This window comes from Lupinus angustifolius, chromosome LG06 (genome assembly GCF_001865875.1).
Source record: "Lupinus angustifolius cultivar Tanjil chromosome LG06, LupAngTanjil_v1.0, whole genome shotgun sequence".
NCBI lineage: Eukaryota > Viridiplantae > Streptophyta > Magnoliopsida > Fabales > Fabaceae > Lupinus > Lupinus angustifolius.
In genome coordinates, this window is record NC_032014.1 from 7,206,503 (window position 1) to 7,227,959 (window position 21,457).

Sequence of the window (21,457 nt, forward strand, 5' to 3'; positions counted from 1 at the left end):
CTATTTACTATATTATTCATTATTTATTATTTGTATTATTTTTTAAATAAATAAAAACCTATTTTAACAACTATTTTAATTGCAATTTGCTAATACAAAACCACTGATATTAATTAGTAGAGTAAATTACACTGACACTTGAGTTTTAGCGAAATTATACAAACAATCCATCACTTTTCTACACCTACACAAACCCTCCTAATTTTTATACATTCATTATACTTGACCACCCTTGCATGAAAAATAAGTATGATTTTTGAACAAAAAATGTTATAAATACAATTAAGTTAAACAAAACATGATATACTATGGAGACAAGTCCATATAATATATGAGTCGATACCTCATTATTATTTTTGGTTCGTTACGATATAGTATAAGAGCGATTTAAACAATACATCTTTAGAATTGTTGATGCATTTTTTAACAAAAAAATAATATAGATACATTGATTTGTATATTATTTGGATTTTCCTCACAATATACCCTACTTTGTTTAACTTAATTGCATTTATGACATCTTTTGTTTAAAAGATGACACTTATTTCTCATGCAAACGTAGTGAGTGTAATGAAAGTATAAAAACTAGAAGAGGTTTGTGTAGGTATAAAAAAGTGAGAGGTGATTTGTGTAATTTCACTAAAACTCAGTGGTGTAAGTGTAATTAACTCTAATTAGTATTGACAATTAGTATCACTCTGCTCGCTCTGTCTATGTCTACACAATATCCATCAAAATTAAGATGGACATAGAAATGCACAATTTTAAATAGGGTATAAAATACTATACATTGTCTGCTCTAAACATGAGCAGGGCGGGCCGCCCTAAATTAAAAAAAACTAAAAATAATCTATTATATGGAACATTACAAGATATTATATTATCTCTTATTTTTTATTTCACTACTGAAATATTACAATATTCATGTTATGATACTTGAGATTACATGCATGCACATTGTGACATTGTGATTCAAAACACAAAACATAACACATTATTTTGTATAAACCGGACATATAGTTAATTGGTAAGATATTATATTTTGAAAAATTGATACATTTTTTCCGATGACAATGAGGACTACAAGCCTAGGGCAAGAAAAAAAAACTATTAGCCTCTATGAAACATAGTTGAGGCACTATCAAGTAAAAGATTAACAGAGCAAAAATTTGGAGCAACATCAAAGATTATGGTACCTCCCTCCAAGTCCAGACCGTCTTTGGCGAAGTCATCAACAATGTTGTTTCCCTCACGAAAAACATAGTTCCAGGTTATGCTTTGAAAGTTGTCCATCACAATACGAATTTGATGGTTTAGGGAAGCACAAGGGTGAGTCGTAGGCAGACTAGAGCCAATGAACTGAATTTTGCAAGAAGAGTCAGATTCAATTCTGACTTGTTGAAACCCTCTCTGAACCAATAACCTAAGGCCAAGCAGAAGACCCCAAAGTTCTGCACGAAGAGCCGAACAGTTGCCTAACTACTTTGCATAGCCAAACATGAAACCACCTAAATGGGAGAACGCTCCATCTACTTTGCACAGCCCTAACCTTTGAAGAGGAGAACGCTCCATCTGCATTGAGTTTAACCCATCTATTCCGTGGAGGAATCCATCTGATAATGGGGGAGTTTGGAAGATCAGTTCGGATCACCGACACCTTATTCAACACAAAGGCTTCATCCACATTTCTGCTAATGGCACGAATCTCATTACAAATAGCACTCTAGTTATTATCCTTGTTTTCAAATATCTTAGCATTTCTATGTCTCCAGATAGATTCCAAAGCCACTCCAAAGACAAGGTTCCAAGCTAAATTCCCAGAAGCTCTCTCCTGATCCTTTAAGTTGGTGCAGCACCAATCCAAAATGTCACTAGAAAAGAAAGTATCATTGGTGCAATCCCGAAGGGCATGGATAATTGATTCATCCTCGCTACACCTAAGGCAAGAGGCAGACTCCGTCATATGACGCTTAAATCGTTTAGGGCCAACCCATTATGAATAATATGCCACATGAGAAGGTTGATCCTGTAAGGACCCTTCCAGTTCCAAACATGATCAGCCAGAGGAAGGCGAGGAAGCTCATGCTGGCCAGAAACAAAGCTGTAAGCCAACTTAACTAAAAACATACCATCATTTGTTCCTTCCCAAGCCACACTATCATCTGAATTAACTCCGCAATAGGGGTGGGGTGCAAGGCCATGATCTTGGTAGCAATCTCCTCTGAAACTAAGGACACAAGGAGAGGAAAAGTTCCACTGCCCATCATTGTTGATAAAATGAGCAACTTTAAGAGGCAAAGCTTGAGGACCATCTTGGGCCCACTGGCAAGTTCCCAAGGCATCTTCCGAAGGCACCCACCTATCCTTCCAGAAGTCAATTGTGTTCCCATTTCCAATTCTTCAACGGATATTTTGTTGGATTAGCGACCACCCATCTCGGACTCCTTCCAGAAAGGAGAATCCCTAGAGCTTTTCCTCATGACAGGGATAAGATCATTCCCACGGTTGTACTTTGCCCTCACCACCTTAACCCAAAGATCATATTTGTTGTTTATAATCTTCCAAGCAGTTTTCATCATAAGCCCATTATTCACACCTTTGGTTATATAACTCAATGGGGAGATTAGGTATTCTAATCCATGCTGCGATTTTTTGGACTTCACTCTCATTTGACAGAAAGAAAAGGTGCCATCGCTGGACAACCATGTAGTGGTTAATCATCATCCAAGGTCCTTCATATAGCGTGTGGTTGTAGTCTTCCTCAGTTGAGAAATGAACAAGGAAATATCCTTGAGGCATGTCTACTATTTGCAGGTTGCCCCTCACCGCCCGCAGTTTTTAGAGGCATGTTTCCATCACCCGAAAGGGAATAGAAATGCCCAACAACTTCACCACTAAGGCCTGACGCCAAGGCTTACACCAAGTGTCGAATTCTTCCTTTGTCACGGGGATTTCTGGACAAGGGTTGAAGTCTTCTTCCTCATCCACTTCGTGATACCAGCGGTCTTCCACCAATTCCTCATCTTCGTCCACCTCAGATATACGAGATTTTTGCTTCAGTGCTAGGGTCCAACTCCATTTCCTCATCCTCTCCACTACCTCTAGTCTTAACTTTTTTGGTGCTCCGAGAAAGAAAGGGGCATCCTCCCCTCTAGGGGGGGCATGTTTCAAAGCCGTAGCAGAACTCATTTTTTCTATGGTTAGTAAGAATATGTGTGTAAGTCAAATCTTTGATTTTGATACAGTCTATTTGAATGGTGAGAACATGAATTACTTTTGCCATATTTGACCCATCAAATTTTTTATTATAGTATTCATTGATGCCCATGGGCTTCCCTGCCCACCCATTTAAAACGTTCATGAGCGAAAATAACATGTTGAGTGGACATTTTAGGGCGAATGAACACATTTTTCATGCCCTTCCCGCCCAAAGCATGAGGGCGGGCCCATTGGCATGACCCAAATTGTCATGATAATATTAACGAATCTCTTCACTTTTTCTCTAATTTGTTCCTTGTACGTTTCTGTTTTTAATTTTGAAGTAAAACGAATCATTTTGTGGAACTTTTTACGAAACTTCACTTAGCAAAAATTGTTTAATCCAATATCTTTCAACATAATCGCCCGATTGAATAATTTTAACCTAACATACGAGTTTTGTGATTTTTTATCAAACTTGATTTAGTTTACCAAGTTTTCGAACCGGCTCACACAATACAATATTTATAACACATTAAAATTGACAATTTAGGATTTGCCAACGTTAAGGTTCATCTTCATATTTTAACTACCAAAAGTAGTCAAGATGGATAAGATAATTAACTTGTCCGACATTAAATCAAATAATCTAGCAAAAGCAACCAAATCTCAAAACGCACAATCCCACCCACGTTAAGGTTCAAATACACCCAAAGATTTTTTAAGAGAAAATGATTAAAAAAAACATATATCATGATTTTAGTAGCGACAAAGAAATATTTATCTCTTCATATGAGCAGATACTTCATTCTTTTTTTATATAGGATAAAAACACTTCAGTGGGAGAGTATTAGCAATTGGGAATTGCATTTCAAAAACTCGAAAGTAGTTATTACTAGTATTATTTATTTAAGGATAAAAGTTAAGTATTGACAAAAGGCAATGCCTGCTAATTAAATAATGAAATACCTCAAATCCCAATGACAAAGGAATAAAGAATGTTAACCAGATTCTTTTTTAGAGTCTGCAACAATAAATAAAATAGTCCCCATTAAGATAGGGAATAATGCCATAAAAAATCCACAAAATGGTTGTTTATGTACACGCCCTAAGCCCAAGCTTTATACAGTTTGAAACAGATACAAAACCAAAAGGGTTCCCTATAAGCAAAAATCACATCAGTCATGCCAACTATTCTTACAAAGCGATAAAATCAGCCAAATCACAATCTCATCATCTCATTCATCTACAACATGTGCATGCCACTACTCTATATAGGTTGGTGAACGTTCATATTCTCATGAACACTCAAGACAACATTCCGCATCTCCGGGAAGATCGATAATAGTATAAGTTCCAGGGCTGCATAAGCAAGTTGCTTCACACATATAGTAGACTAAAATGCAAGAAGATGAAAGACTTGTTAGTAGCAGAAAAACTTTTCAAATTTACAAAAAATAAGGGAAACAAAATGCAGTATCTGAATGGACTTTAACCTGAGTGAAGTAATATATATCCCTGGCACAACGTCTGTATTGCTTATGCCCAATTAAGCTGACTAAAGTTGTTGGAGTTCCATCTGATAAGAGGAAACTTTTGTCAAACTCTAGTGATCTGAGAATGGAAATGCTATTTATTTAAGATTCTAAATACCATATAAGAACATGAAGATACCATAAACTTTCAAAGAATTTTGGCAATTATGCAGCTAAGTACACCAGAAAACCTCTCTTGGAGAGAAGAAAAATGTGAATGAAGCAGTGGATCATGAATTTCAACTACTTAGTGATGATCATATTTTCCCTTCAACATTTTCGGATGGTTACAGAAATGGTGCCCATAATTCATCAATTGCATTTTCAAATAACCATGTTAGTGATAGAGCAGTATGACGTTGTTCGATCTATGTAGATCATCCCACCTAGTGGGATAAAAGCTTGGTTATTGTTGTTGTTGCATTTTCAAATAACCAAAGCTATAGTAAGGGCCAAAATAAATTCAGTACTACATAAATAAAATGTGATATATATATAAGTTACATAGAGGGTAAAAATAAATCATAAACACATCTGTACCTTTACCCAACTACCTCTTCTAATACATGTGAAGTTTGGCCATCGTTTAATCTAAAAAATACTAAACAAGAACATTGAAATTTGATGACCAATGGAGTTTCTGAACTACTTTACCCAAGACTAGAATTATAGGAATCATATACATTTCTATAACTATGAAGTAATAATTAGATTAGACAATTTAAACCTATGGTATACTACTAATACTACTTCTTTGCAATTAAATTGTAAAGGTAAACACATGTAACATAATTACAACAAATAAAACTTGAGTTGTCTGTGATAATGAGTCAAAGTTCAAAGTTTTTTTTTCTCCCTCAGCCGAGAGCTGAAGACTAATCCCTTTTGGAGCATAGAGATCACTGAATTGGCCGCTACCAACAAAGTCTTCTACCATACGCACGGCAGGGACCGAACCCCTGACATCATGCTTAAGGAACCCAACTATCCACCAACTATGCTGGACCTTGTTGGTAGTCCAAAGGGTTTTGCGCACTCATCTTAGAAGGAATAAATATACAGGAAAGGTTAAATAAAAGTTCGAGAGTGGAAGAATATCCATCTCTTACAGAAAATAAAACTAACCAAATAAAAGGTTCTTCACATTGTTTGCTCTACGGGCAGCCTCAAGCTCCTCCTCAAAAGACCCTGACACAGATGTCCCGCTCTTGCTTCCACCAGATACACTTTTTGTTTGAGAAGCCTTTTGATCAATTCCACTGCTACTATTCATTATCTCAGGAGTCCTTAATCTTAAAAAAAAGGTACCCCCAGGCCACAGGACCTGAAAACATAAGCACAAAAGATGAAACGTTTCCACGAGCCAATGTCAACAATTTTATAATTCTTATCTTTATATTTTTGGCTGGTAATAAAGAAATTTAGACAAGAATTTGTCTCTTCAGCAATCTTTGATTCATACACAAAAAAGACTACAAAACTGGTTTTCATTGGACCAATCGGAAAACATAAAAGAAAGATGGGACACGTACATCACTTCCTAATGCAAAATTTAATTGATTTTTTTAAAACTTCAATCATTTTCAGCAAATTTATTTCACATCTAACAAGTATTGGCAAGTAAATAAAAAAGAAACAGGAAGACAATTTTGCCAAGTTAGTAAAAAGATTACATATGAAAAAGTTAACAAAATATTAGATGAAATACAATTAAAAAGAAAAAAAAATATATGCACTGAGAGTGTAAAAGTTTTATGCACTGTTAGTCTATCATCCACCATTCATTGTTAATCATCATTGACTCTTTAAAAGGCAACACAAATGAATGGTGGATGATGTACTGACTGTGTATAAATTTTTACAGTGACGCTACATAATATTACAATCATTAAAAGAAAAACGTATGCATTGACATTGTATCATCCCTCATTCATTTTTAATCATCAATTATTCTTAGATAAAAGTAATACAATTAAATGGTGGATGGTTCACGGGTTATGTATAAACCATTACACTGTCAGTGCATAGATATTACACTCTTAAAAAAACATAAATCAATAACCATGAATAAAGTCTGTAACGGTGACCCCCATGGTAACTTCGTAAGAAATTCCACAAGATGTATGTTAAAACACTATTGGAGAATAGAGATATAAAGGTCTATCATATAGCTTAACCTTTTGAGGTAGTTGGAACTTTGACCTTGTTTGGATGTGCTATTATGGTTTTGAAAAGATAAAAGATCTTATATTTATATTTTCAAAATATAAGTATGTCAAATGTTTTAAATATTGTTAAAGTTTTGGTTCAATCCTTACATCTTGGAGCCACCGAATCCCTTTGGCAACAGTGTCCTCTCTCCGGAGCCAGTGAATCTGCCTCAGGAGCCAATCATCAATAGCATCTTCCATCACCAACTGTAATATCTGTTTCGATATCCAAAAGACCTGTCTTCTGCAAGAACAGAAATGAAAACATTAGCAACTTTTACTTCATGGAAATTAAACAAATGAACAGCATCATGACACTTATTATTATGTGCAGTCAATTCCATTTAGCATAAAAGAAACAAAAACTAAGTACATCGCAAAAGATTGAAACCCACAGACGATTATTAGCATCATGACATGCATAAAGCGGAGACAAAATGAAGCAAACATGAGCAGCTTATGGTAGTAACATACAGACAAATTTCAGTTCTACTGCACCACAACACAGAAAAACCTTTGAGCTTCAGACAAGGACAAAGCATAGAAAGGCCAATCAACACAGCAACCTCTACTTTTTTTGGGTGGGAGCCTCATTCACTAAGTCTCCCTTCATAATGATGAATGGGTGCAAGAATGAAACTCTAACTCACTTCACCAGAAGGTTTCATATTTATAGCAAGGAACCCAACATTCTGAAATCATAAACAATAGGTGCAATGCATGTCTACAATGGATCTTGTCTCTTACAACATGCAAAATCACATAATATATGAAGATAATTTTCATTCTAGAAAAAAAGCAAATAAGCTTCTGCAGATTCGTGTAAGATTTAAACTTTTAGATAACCGTACATACATTATTTCTAGCATTTACTGACTACAAAATTATAGATCAACCAGAGAGAATAGTATACCTTATCCAGCCTCTTTTCTTAAGCTGGAATATCTTGTCAACCAAATTCAAAATAGGGACACTGACATTAGGTGGGGCCCACTGCAAAAAGTAAATAAAATGAAAATTACAAGTGTCCTTACTATTTCTTTTAAACAAAACAAAAAAAAGGTTCTCATAAAGGAATAAAGAAAAACAAAGATCCTGGCAACATCTTGCTTTTATGAAGTCCCAAGTAAAATTCCAGTCCTACTTTGTTCTGGTTCCCAAATCATTAGTCTATCTCTTATGAGGAGACAAGGACAAGCTATGATACACCACTAAGCATGTCTCCAAAAGAATCATCTAATAACTTGGATAACCCTCCTCCCATGAGCTAGCTTTCAGGGTTGAATTAGACTTAGATATTCTAATAAAAATATGTAACCCCCACTTGGTGGCGTCCGGAGAGGGTATTTGTATACAACTTCACTCCTGCAAGAGGTCAGGTTTGTTTCCATGTCAATCATTTGACTATGGTGTCAAAATCCATCCTGATGTTGGCCACCCTAGATGCCCTGTCTCGCAACTTTAATGCTTCATGTCTTGTTCTGGGTGTGAGGGAAGTATTTTGAGCATTGAAGTCTCACATCAATTGAGAATATAAGTGAAGAACCATTTATAAAGACTTGGACGACACTCCCCCATGAAATAGCTATCGAGGTTGAGTTAAGCTAAGATATTCTAAAAAATGTTATCAAGAACCCCAACTTGTTTGCCTCACGCTATTCGTATTCTTTAATTTAACAGAAAAGAAAAGAACTATAAACAACTTCCTTCCAAGGATTTGGTAAATATTTGAGGGTAATAAGGATTTTAACACCTGAACAATCGAACGGCACAAACAACAACCCATGCAAGTAAAACTGGCTTTTAGCCAGATAAGAAATAAACCCAGTAAAAGGCTATTTCTAATATTTACCCCCTGCAACTTTACTGATGTTGTAGGTTTCATAATAACAGAGGGGTAATGAGAGATGTAAAAGTGGGATACAAATAGGGTGGAAACAGAGAAGTGTTTCATAGGTTATTTGTGATAGGAAGATGTCTCTCAAGCTATTAGGAAAATTTAACCTAACAATAGGAAAACTTGTGATGCTTTATGCCATTGAATATTGCATAATGAACATTCAACAACAACAGAAGCTTAGTGTTGTGGAGATGAGGATATTGAATTGGATGAGTACGGTAGCACGATGGCATCATCAGATCCATGTAGCCACCTCCACTTAGTGGGAAAAGGCTTTGGTTATTGTTGCTGTTGTTTGGTTCATAATATTATACCTCAGATTCTTAGTTGTAAACACTATTCCCAACTTGGCCAAGTAGGCAGCATTCTAATCAGCAGAATATTCCCAAAAACATAACCAGCTAATAAATAATCTAAGCAGTTAATGTGCACTGCAATAACTATCAGAAAACCAAGTATCCCAATCAACAATTGAATTGCAAGGTGTAAATTAGAAAAGAAAAGCAAACTCAGCTGACTATACAGACCTCAGGTGGCACTTCAACTGGATCCTCTAAATTGTCATAATTTAGAGTGAAATTTGTAGCAAGAACAACATTGCCAACCCTAGCTTCCAACACTGCGTCGTGCTTTATACCTAAATCTAGGTTCCCAGGCTCTTCAGTGCGGTCTATTACTTGTGATGGGTAACCCTTTGAGATCAACACATTGTCAAAATGTGACCCATTATCTTGTGTTACTTCTCTATCAATATTCTCGCTAGTATTACTATTCTTTTCACCATCCTCGTTATCAGAGCTTAACCTACTTTCTGCAGTACTTCGCCTTGGAATAATTTTATCCATTTCATCTGCATTCCAGGACAAGTTCAATGTGGTAGGTATATAAGAACCTTCATTGATGGGGGACGATGAAGCAGCAACCTTTCGCATTAAACCATCTGAAACCCCTTTGAACTGGCGTACAATATCATCCACAGCATCATCTACATTGACTGTTAATATAAAAAATCAAACATTATATTTGGAATTAGTACAAGGGTAAAAACCTATTGAAAATTAAGCAATTTCAAAAAATAAATAGTTAACACTGTTGGAAAAGTAAAAAAAAGAGCTTATTTTTTATCCATTTTGTTCAACACGATCCTCTTATAATTAGTATAAAGTGATCAAGTTCAAGTCCACATATTCCAAATAAAATAAAAGAAAAAAACGTTCATGGAAAACATTTTCTATGAATAAACTCACCAGAATTTTCCATAATAAAACAGTTTTGAAGTCCAATTAAAAATCTGCAGCTATAAAGACATAAGCGAGGCATATTCAATTTCACTAAAAGGATCTTTCAGCCTCTCATATAATAATAATAATAATAGAATATGCTATCTGCCTGGCCCCTTATTCTATCTAGCCCAACCAACCCACAACAATGAAATAAAATCTCCCATCTCATGGACTTCAGCCCACAAATAACAGAAAAACATACTAGAATGTTTTTTTTTATAAAAACCATCCTTGAAATGGTTGCAAAATTTAAAACAAAAAAACAGAACTGCAAATCAAAGTTCTACTAACTTACAGAAGATTAACATGAGGGGCTACCAAATATCAAATAGCTATAGCCTAAGCACTTGAATTGAATTATGATGTAAAGGTAAAATCAAAGTCTTAGAACTTAGAACCACATACCTGCCAAGGTCTTCATCACCGAAGAAGATTTTCCAAAAGAATAGTTCTTCAGGAGTAAAACAGAACAAAATTAGTCTTAGATTACCATTTTTCAAATTTAAAAGTACCAAGAGAAAGGTTGCTTGTCATAAATAATGAATACCAAGCAGATGCACACCTTTGAGGAAATGCTAAAAAAATCCCATACTTCATGTTGTTCGGCAACATTAGCTATTGACAGAAGATCCTGAAGCAAGACACCATAAAACAAGAAAAACATAATGATTAAAAAGGGACAATAGGACAAATTCTTTAAAAATATTTTCTCAGACAAGGAATTAAGCACCTGCAGATATTTATCAAGCTGAATGCAACGTTGATGTACGAAAGCGTCATCAGTGTTTGAGGAAAATATCCTTTTGGGAGGCAAATGTAGTGTATAATTGGGAATATCTTTAAGATGCCGATGCAGTCTCTCAAAATTCCTGTATCTGAATGTCACGAAAAGAAGTCATATTAAAGTGAAAGCATTGATATAAATAAGGAACAAAACAATATCTGGAACTTGAACATATTTATTTTTCAATGATGGAGACGTTTAAAATAACAGGGGAGGAGTAAGAAAGAGAAATAAGATATATACATATTGTGTGTAATAGAAAGTGATACCAACATTTTATTTTCTGGTTAGAACTTAAAACATATGCCTTGTATAAACTAAAAAACCTAGCTCTGATTAAACTGCATGTAAAATTCCAATATTCAACAATGATAACTTGTTTACTCCCACTGTTATAAACTGGATGAAAGAAGTAAACCTTCTTTTCACAAACCAAGTTTTATTCTGTGCATCAGTCACCGCAATTGAATAGACAGCAAAACATGTGGAACCAAGTTTCTCAAAATAAGCTCCCATTACCTGCAATGTTCAAGTGGAGAAAACCAAAATCAACAAGAATCCACATTGAAATATTCTGTCTATCAGAACTCAAATACATTCTGATTTATGAAAGGGATAAAAGGTATAATTCTAAATCAATCTATTTTCTAGAATCATACATCGCCTTTTACAGCCAAAAGTGCATACCCGGCAGCGGAGCTTAGGAAGTAATTGCCCCTCTTTCCTAACAATCATGTCAGAAGAACTCTTTCCCCGGAACCCTCCACTGCTTCTCTCATATTCAGGGGTGTAGAACTCTGAAATTATGGAGCCTTCTTCTTTGTTAGGTTGGATTACCAAGGCAGAAGCACTATTGGATCTCTTGAGCAGACTTTTAGGGACATTAGAAGCAGGATCCCTGATACCCTTTACTTTATCAGCTTGATGCTCTCCCTCTAAAGATAATTCCTTGTCAGGGTCCTTAGAAGTTTCTAAACTACGTGTGCTTCCAACATTTTGTTGATGATCTGAACCAAATGTACGCATTGGCGGCAGCGAAGACATTCCTTCTAGAACTGTATGATTTCCAAGTTTACTTGTTGATGTTTCCTGGGCCAATTTTCTATAAGGGAGTGAACTTTCCATGACAGGACTCTTTGCAGGAAGATCCCGGAAGCCAGCTTTTTTAATTTTGTTCTCTTTCTTTTTGTAATTCTTTCCTTTTGTCCACATGTTCTCAAGATTCTCAGGCATAAGAATTTCAGTTCTCCTCTGAGTTGCAACATCCAACATCCGTGCCCAATCACCAGGCTTGGCCTGCAAAGTTTCTTGAGAGTGTGTGTCATATTGCAATGATGTTTCTCCTTGATGATTTGCTTTAGTCAATGTCATATTAGTCCCTTGATTTAAAGATGGATGCTTACTAGAGGCTGTGAGATTGTCATGTTCCATCCCAGTAGCTACAGAATCACCATGGTGATGACTCACTACATTAGATGACTGATTACCACCCACCAATTTTGTATCGTCATCATTAAGGAGAAGTAGAAGCAATTCAATCAGCTCATTAATATACCTGATTATGAAGATAAATATATTTTTATGAATAGAAATTGTATAATTATAAGGAAAAAAGTTAAAACAAAACCTATAATATCTTTACTTTTGTAGGTGACCAATATAATGTTTATTTTAAGAAATCAGGAAGCAAATTTTTATTTCGTACTCAAACATTTATCCCTCAATCTAGTAACATCCAAGATCCCATGATATTTCCCCTTGCACTCCTCTGTTAAGACACTTAGAGTATATCAAACTTGCTAATGCAGCTTTAATAGGGCTCCATTTCAATTCTTAGTCTTCAAGCTTATACCCAAAACCTTACACTTTAACTAGTTTTATAGTTTTGGGTCTACCACTTCAAAAGCACACGGCCAGAACAGAACCATGACAAAAAGGTTTTCCAAGGTTGGGCATGTGGAAAATTAGAAACAAAAATCACTTCACCCGTGCTTGATATAACATAATATGAGAAAGTGGACAGTAAAATGTATTAATACTCAAGTTGAGGCATAAATATGCTTGAGAATCATTTGCCTTTAGTCCTCTAGCTTGCAAGTTTCCACTTGTTCCAAAATATGAGTTAAATCAGTACCAATAAAAAAACATTACACCCCACTAACTATAAAACACACCATTCTGAAAAGTTGTATATAAATCTTGAATTCCTGTGCAGCAACCCTTCCATATAGTAGAAGTGCCCCAAAAAATAAAAATAAACAACGTCTTCCACAAATACATATAAGGCCAAATTATTCAACAACATACCCTGGGCTTGCCAAATTCATAATAGGTTGCATTACCAAGCAGGTTAAAAGTTCTCGAGCTATAGATCGAATCACAGGACACTGAGCTTCACGTTGTCTAAGTACTGTGGCTAAAACCGCACTCATTAACCGCTGAAGAACCTGCAAGAAGATCAGTTATTAGATAAGATATGAGAGATGATTCTTAATAACAAAACATAAACAACATCGGGACACTCCACCCACACCTTGTACTCACTCTCTGGAGATATTAGTGCTGGATGAAGCTCCTTAGAGTTCAACAGGTGGAACTTCAATCTCTCATCCCTCTCCTCAGAAGATAATGTTTTCATGACATCAACACCTATAGCAGCTTGATTTCTTCTGAAAAGTTCCAAGTGATCACCTACTAAATCAACTATATCCCTGGAATGTAAGTGAGAAGTAAGACAGTTAATGGATTTTATAATACTTTCTTTCTGGCAGCAAATGATGACAAGGGAAAACCAGATACCTGGTCAGCAAGTCAACAAGATTTATCTCTTCGACCCTTCCTGATATTTCAGCGAGAACATCCATGATTATTTCGTGTATCTGCTCAGGAAAGTCCCTATCTGGAGTAATTTCAGAGTACCACAAATCTACCACAAAATCCTTCAATATCTTCCCAATAAAATCACTCATTGCAGCCTCTACAACAGGAGAATCAATTTTCCTCTTCCATTTCGCAGGGGTAGGCGAACTAGAGAGGCGTGGATCTTTAGGAGACAACTGTTTTTTCTCCAAATGAGAAAGATATGTCTGTGTTCTAGGTTGTTGAACCTTCCAACGGAATTCTACCGTGTTGAAGATAATGCGTAGAGCAGAAACAAATAGAATTGCAATAGGCACATTCATCCACATTGATTTACTAGTATCTGTGTCAGATAATCATAATACATAACATAAATAAAATGGGGAAAAAAACAGGGATCACAAAGGCCAAAATCACAACGTAGTCTTCCTTGTTTTCTTTTAATAAAGAAAGGAACCCTATATTTAAATTCAACACTTATTTTTTAGGTGGGAAAAAACTCAGCATAATTTATCCCATGCTCAATGAGCTCATACTGAAACACTTACATTGTGGTGGCATAATTGTGAGAGATAGAATGGAAGCTGGTGAAGTGTAAGCTTTTCCTAGATACCAATTCCTACAGGGGCTAACATGTGATGCATCAGTAACATGAATTCCACATAGACACAAGATCCGAGGTGGGGAACGGGCACACGAACATTGGTACATGGTTCATCACTTTTACAAAGACTTCCTCTAACCCGATATGTGGTATGCAGTACGCTAAGGTTAACTAGAGAGCCCAGTAAGTCTGTAACTATGATTCTAACAGTACCCACCAGGCAATATACGAAACCCTAGCCAACTTAACTAACAAGGTTCGCTCTTGCAAATTGTGCAACATTTAAAATCATTAAGTTCAGTTCGGTGCATCTAACAAGCTTCATACTCATAATAATTGCAAAAACTGAATCAGAATTGGTAGTGGAAAAGACAAGAATCAAAATTATAGAAAGGAACACTTACTGGTTAAGAAATAAGAAACTGCGAATATACAAAGGAACCACCAAAGAGTGCGAACTTTAACCTCATCAATCAGATCATAAACGGTTTCCATAGCCTTCATTATAAATCTTAATCAATCGATCGAACACTTGTGTTTCTTTCTTTCTTTCTCTGTGGGTGTGAAAGATTCTTTGAGGGGATTTGTTTCTCAAAGAAAAGAAAAGAAAACAGAGACAGTAAATAATACCTGGAATTTTGGTTTTGGGCAAAGAAATAATAATATTGTTAGTGAGTTATGAGTTGGTGTTCACCTTAAACAATCGAATCTAACAGAGATTGGAGTTGAGGTTATCATGATAAGTGGTAACTACTACCATATATTCACTTTTTTTGTTTTGCTAGTATTCTTGTTAAGATTTTACTTTCACTAACTGAATTACTTTCTTTTCCCTTAATAAGTTCATGGATCTCAATCTAGTCATTTTTTGGAAGCCCTTTCCCACGCCTTTTGTTGACAAGTTGGTTGCAAAATAAGAATTAATATAAATTATTAGATATTGTTTAAAAGATAAATATATATGGATTTTTAGTGATCATGTGGTTGTTAGATAAATTTATTCAGATTTATTGTTATTAAAATTATGATTGCTCTCAATCTTCAATATCAAAGATGCCTTGTGAGTGAGATTTATTTCTTTGACCTTCATGAGGTTTCTTATTCTTGCATGTTAAGGTTTAGATTTTCTACCGGTGTTAATGATCTAAGAAAAAATGGTTTGAATCTTATAATCATATGTCTGATTTCTAATTAATTGGCAGATCTATTAATGTTAAAAATAATGTTGAGATTATTCTTCCCTTAAGCATATAATAATTAAATACTTTAGAAAATAGTCTCTTACCAATCAAAATCAAAGAGAAAATACAACGAAAACAAGAAAAATGGTATTTTTGCAAAAAGCCCAAGTAACTTTTTCCAAAATGGTTTATTTATTAGATATATTTATATGATTAATATGTATTCACCCAAAAAAATATAGTATAATAATATGTTTTTATCCAATAAATATTTAATTTTGCTAGAAGTTATATTGATATAGTAAAACATAAATTCATTTTCCTGTAGGAAGATTTTCTTAAGATATAAACTTTAAATATGTTTTAAGTGTCTTGAAATAAATCTATAACAAATAATAGGTCAAACTCAAATCCAACCTAGGCATAGTTAAATCTCAGTGATGGAGGAAGAACTATATTCAAACTTCATATATACATTTTTAGAAACATTTGATCCATGATATATTATTACTTAAAAGATATAGGAATTAAAGGAGACGATATTAATATTTATCCAGTTCCATTCAGTATTCAAAATTTTGAAAGAATAAAAAAGAAGCCAAAAATAATATTATAATGGCAATGGGAGGAATTACTCCTACCATATTACATGGTCTACAATTCTCTATAAAACAAACTACAAATATGATTATAAATATTCTTATTATCCTAAAACATAGTTTAGGAAATTATTATGATATTTCTCTGAGAATAATATATTTACTTCTATAAATAGATAACTTATTTTCTTACTTTAATGAAATAAGGAGATTTATCTTGTTTATGAAAGAAAATATGATGAAAATTTTTCTTATGAATTATGTAAACATAATAAATAATTTTTTTGATAAATCCATTTACTTGTGTAATAATAACTTTTGAATATTGAAATTTAATTTTTAGAGAAGCAGTGATAGAATATCTACCAAAAAAATATATATCAAATAAGATTTTCTATCTTATTCCCATATATCTAATCTATTATCGCCAATAAGATTTTAACAAATATGTATCAAATAAATACTAAATTAACAATATTACATAGTATTTAATTGGTTAAGAATACAAGAATAAAGTTTTTTTGGTTTCCTTCTATTTTTCTTTCCTTAACCAAATGAAATAAAATACCATGCCCCATTTTCTCTCTCCCTCTTTTTTTTCCCATCCATTTTAACTCAAACCAAATGCACTATGTTATAGTTGGAAGCACATCACCAATTCATGTGATATGGGCTCTGTAATGGGTTAAAAAAAGTATTAAAATTAAAAATTTAATTATAAAGTATTTTTCTGATGTAGTTGATTCTGGTATTTTGAATACTCTAAAGAAGTCTGGAATTTAAGTGATGATGGGTATTCCTAATGGTAACAAACTGTAAGTGTGTATCTTCTATTGTTGACTTGTTGGATTGTCTGGGATTCAAGGGATGTTTCAATGAGGTTAAGGGTGAGTGAATTCTGAGAGTTGTAGATATAAAAAAGACAGATATCCTTATTTTATTGTGTTAATGAGATATAAATTATCTCCTAAGATTATTCTGTATTTCTTTTGTGGCGAAAAATGAAAACAATGACACAGCCAAGGTGTTTTGCTGCCCTCAATGTACAGACTGAGACCTAGAAATTAAGAAAACAACTCATATTGAAACCAATCCAGCTCGTTCTTATATAGTATATGAATAATTTAACACGCATCATAATGTTTATAAGCTTGCCTACGTTTTTTACCATCTATGTACTTCTTAATCCTTTTGAGATTTGAGATTCAGTTGAGGCAAAACATCTCATGAAATATGAATGTTCAAATATGTCTATAAAAGTATAGTTTTCCACAAGAAATTTGAATGTTCTTATCCAGATATTCTTGAGGCCATTGATGTCTCTCTTTATAATAGAAGGTCATGGTGCTTCTGATAGTGACATCCATTGCTTAAAAGCCATCAAGAACTCATTGGACACACTTAATCATTTATCTAGCTGGGATTTCAAGAGCAACACACCACCAAATCAGTGTCAGGGTTTCTAATATGAGACTGGTGGACCAGTTTCCTAGTTGCATGGATAACTCACATGGTTACAAACTCTAGATATTTCACACAATGAACTTGTTGGCTATATCTCTTCTGATATATGAAGTAAGCTACCACTTCTTACATCACTTGATCTCTCAAATAACAAGTTCTATGGTGAAATTCTGCTCCATCTTAAATACCCTTAGACTTGATTTGAACAAGTTATTAACTGGCCAAATACCACAAGAACTTCTTCCAAGGATTAGAGTTTTTAGTGTAGCTAGTTAACAATTTGTTATCAGGGCCAGTGCCTGTGTTTGCCATAAGCAATGTTGATGTGAGCTTGAGCTATGCCGATACTAGGAAGCTGTGAAAGAGAGCTTCTTTGATAGATCCTTTTGGTATAGCTTTATTATTGGTTTTGTTAATTCAGCAATAGCTTTCATGTGTTATTGTGCACCTTGGACAGAATTCACAAAGAAGAGGAGTAATGATGTGCATCCCTTGAGAAAGAAACATAACCATCAAAAGAACACTACACAAGTTGCTGAGTTGTTACCACTAGCCTTGCAAGTTGCAACAAGAAAACAAAGAGGTTCTCTCTCTTCCTGAACACTTTCCTCAAATCACTTTTTTCATCTGATCTCAATTAGTATCTCATGTTAAGGCTTTATTTATTAAAAAAAACTAGGAAACAACACCTTGTTTGTAATCTTCAATAAAATGTTGCCAAGTTTAAGCGACATATGATTCTGTCTAAGCAAACTGTGCTGCTGAATTCTGAATTCAGTCTAAGCGTATATGATCGACTTATTTGTGCTAATTTTTTTATTGTACAAAAATATACAATTTAAGATTATTTCAGTTGAAAAATGTTTATACTAAGTTTTATTAATTGTCATTGTATCATCTAATATTCATAATTAATTATAATTAACTTTTTAAAAATAATTTAAATAAATTATAAATGATATAATCATAATGTATAAATCTTTATATTATTAATGTATTGATATCACATTCATAACTGACAGGGTATTGGTGATACTGAGCTGACAATTATTTATTCCCTAAACTTTCCCACATTTCGTTTTTTTTCTCCTAGTAAATATAAAAAGAAAACTGTGGGCGAGGCGTAAATATCCGCAGGCACAAGTTCTAAGATATTTTTGCACACTGTTTTCCGTTCAGAAACAAAAATATATCCAACACAATGTATACGACATGATTACTCACTTAATATATCAATATTAATTGAAAAAATATAATTAAGTTAAAAATTTAATAAATTAAATATTTTTTGATCAATCATAAACAATTACACATTGACTAATATACTTTTTGGGATAAAAAATAATTACATTATATTTATGCTTTTGTGTTATGAATTAAGATTATAATAATAATATTAAAAAGAACAACTTTTCATCGTTATTGACTGGAAAATGAAAGTAGTTATATTTTTATATGATAAATACTTTCCATTCTAATAACTTATTTCAATTTTTGTATTCTTAGCAAAAAAAAATAGAAGTTTTATTGTAAAAAATATCCACACAATATCATGAATTCATGGACCCACCCACCTTACCAAAAGTGTAATCACCAATCAACGCTCAATATCTTTCCAAATTCATCCAAGGAAGGGAATCCCACAGTCTTTTTCCCTTGCTCTGAAATCTGAACTGTGATGTCTTTATTTATTACTATTCCATTTATCCATAAACTATAGACTAATAATAGAAAAATCTAAAAACAGCATCATCCTTATCCAATCCAATGAATCCCCACAGAAAATTTCGCATTATTTAATGATATATATCTTGCATCATTCAATACCCTTATCATTAGTCATCACAAAGTTTTATCCAAACATAGTTGCAATCTCTAATCACAACCAATAATGAAATCAGCACTGTTTCACCCTTGTTCTGTTCCCTTGCTTCTTCAACCCAAAGATCTTCATAGCAACATAGTCTCTTCAACCAGACACGCTTTCACTGCTTGTTGTTCAACTAGGAACCAGTCTTATATTCCAAAGCTTGAACCTTTTAGTCGAACCAAGTTTGACAGGGTCGTTAAAGATCCTCCTTTGATCGAAAAATCTGAGAGAGAGCTATCAGGTACGTGTGTGTAACAGCGTGTTTTTTCTTTTCTTCTTCCACCTTTCTCATTGCTGCCATAATCCTTAAATTTCGCAAGTTTATAACGTTTCCAATGACCCCTTTATGTTGTTTTTGTTTATTGATGTAGGCTAATTATTGTTTTTCATGTTTATTTTCACCCTTTTGTGTGTGTGATCTGGTTTGGTTTCAACTAAAAGTTAGAATTTCTGGTGACCCTTTACGCTCGTATTGTGAAAGATGAAATTTGATTGCACTTTCCAGATTTGATTTGTTGTTGGATGCGCCACGGTTTGACTATGTTAATGTGTTTCTTATCGTTTGCAGATTATTGTTCAACACTTGAAGGTGAAGAATGCTGTAGTTGCTGGCAGGCTTATTTTGAACTGAAAGATCTTGAAGTATATATCTTCTTCTATCTGCTGCTTTTGAAATTTTTAATCTCTTTTCTTCCTTTGTTTTGTTATGATTGAGATGCAATTTATAGAAAACATTGTTTTTTCTCCTATTTTGTTGTGTTTTATATCTGTTTTTGCCTTTTTATTGAACATATTATTTGTAGCTTATAAACTCCAAAACAAAGCTTCTCTGAACACTATTATAAATAAAAGTGCTTCCTTCCCTGTCCATGTGGGAAGAAACATGATATGATTAATGGAAATTTGGGAGGAAAAAACTAAAGAAAAGTTTTTGTTCAGGAATAAACCACTCTTCTGAATTTTTTTCACTTGTCATTCTCATCTAAAGAGAGTGAGATAGACAACCTTTTAAAAATTGAAGTTTTTCATTACAATTTGGCTCTAGTATTTATCAAAAGGTTGAATGCATTATTTATTAATTATGCTTTAATATTTGTTGACCTTTTTTAACAAAGCCTTTGTTTCATTAACAACTTGTATAGTCCTTGTGTACAAATGAATTTCTCATAGGCATATAGCTAACTAACTTCTATAATCTTTTACAGAAAGAGTCACCAAAGGTAGACATAGAGAGGTTGATTCTTCAGACTGGTGGTGTAAAATCCTTAATAGGATGTTTGCATGGTGTTACAATTATGCACAAAATGAAGAATGACAAGTTAAATTTGATCAAGGATGTAAAATCAGAGGAAGAAGTACATAGATCTTGTCCCATACCTGATGGGTTACCCAAATCTTGTGATGAGTTGTTGGAAGAGAAGCAAGGTAGAATGCCTGATTCTCAATACACTAGGCTTCTTAGAACCATGGGTAGTTCCCCTGCATGGTATTCCCATGCCCCTGACCATGAAACAGATTGAAGGATATTATGTGAATGTGTACTTTGTGGAATAGCTAAGGGTATCCGTATCAGATGGTTTTTTAGTGTTTATAGATAGATTATAAATTTATAATTATAGTGTTTTGAATTGATTATCTAAGCAATTCATTTTTGAAACTTGAAAATGTTTTATGTATTGCTTGTTGATTTGTTTGTTTATGCAATTTCTTTTCATAGTTTAATTTTTGAGTAAAGATCCTCTCTAATATCGGAGAGATAAGTATTATAAAAAAAATTGATACTAGAATTTTTTTTAATTTTAGTTATTCTCTAATTTTTGTATTTAAGGATTATTTTTTAAACCAAAGTTATATTTCTTACTTATTATTATATAAATTATTCAAAGGTTAATATTATATCCATTATTAAAAAAATGAAAAGAATATGAACTCATTATACTTAATTTAATGTCATATATAAGATGGTTTGA

The 21,457-nt window shown here is 33.7% G+C and overlaps 2 protein-coding genes across 2 annotated transcripts; one reads left to right on the plus strand and one right to left on the minus strand.

Moving 5' to 3' along the window:
* Positions 4,191–15,106, minus strand: LOC109349419. The gene is made up of 15 exons (XM_019590214.1): positions 14,778–15,106; positions 13,710–14,112; positions 13,444–13,621; positions 13,218–13,357; positions 11,598–12,465; positions 11,329–11,429; positions 10,857–11,001; positions 10,689–10,757; positions 10,532–10,577; positions 9,371–9,837; positions 7,857–7,936; positions 7,052–7,187; positions 5,859–6,057; positions 4,695–4,777; positions 4,191–4,594 (listed from the first exon to the last, which is right to left on the minus strand). The coding sequence occupies exons 1-15, from the start codon at positions 14,875–14,877 to the stop codon at positions 4,469–4,471; spliced, it is 3,141 nt and encodes a 1,046-aa protein (XP_019445759.1). The 5' UTR covers positions 14,878–15,106; the 3' UTR covers positions 4,191–4,468.
* On the plus strand, positions 19,378–21,077 carry LOC109349420 (CCG-binding protein 1-like). The gene is made up of 3 exons (XM_019590215.1): positions 19,378–19,728; positions 20,056–20,129; positions 20,693–21,077. The coding sequence occupies exons 1-3, from the start codon at positions 19,509–19,511 to the stop codon at positions 21,005–21,007; spliced, it is 609 nt and encodes a 202-aa protein (XP_019445760.1). The 5' UTR covers positions 19,378–19,508; the 3' UTR covers positions 21,008–21,077.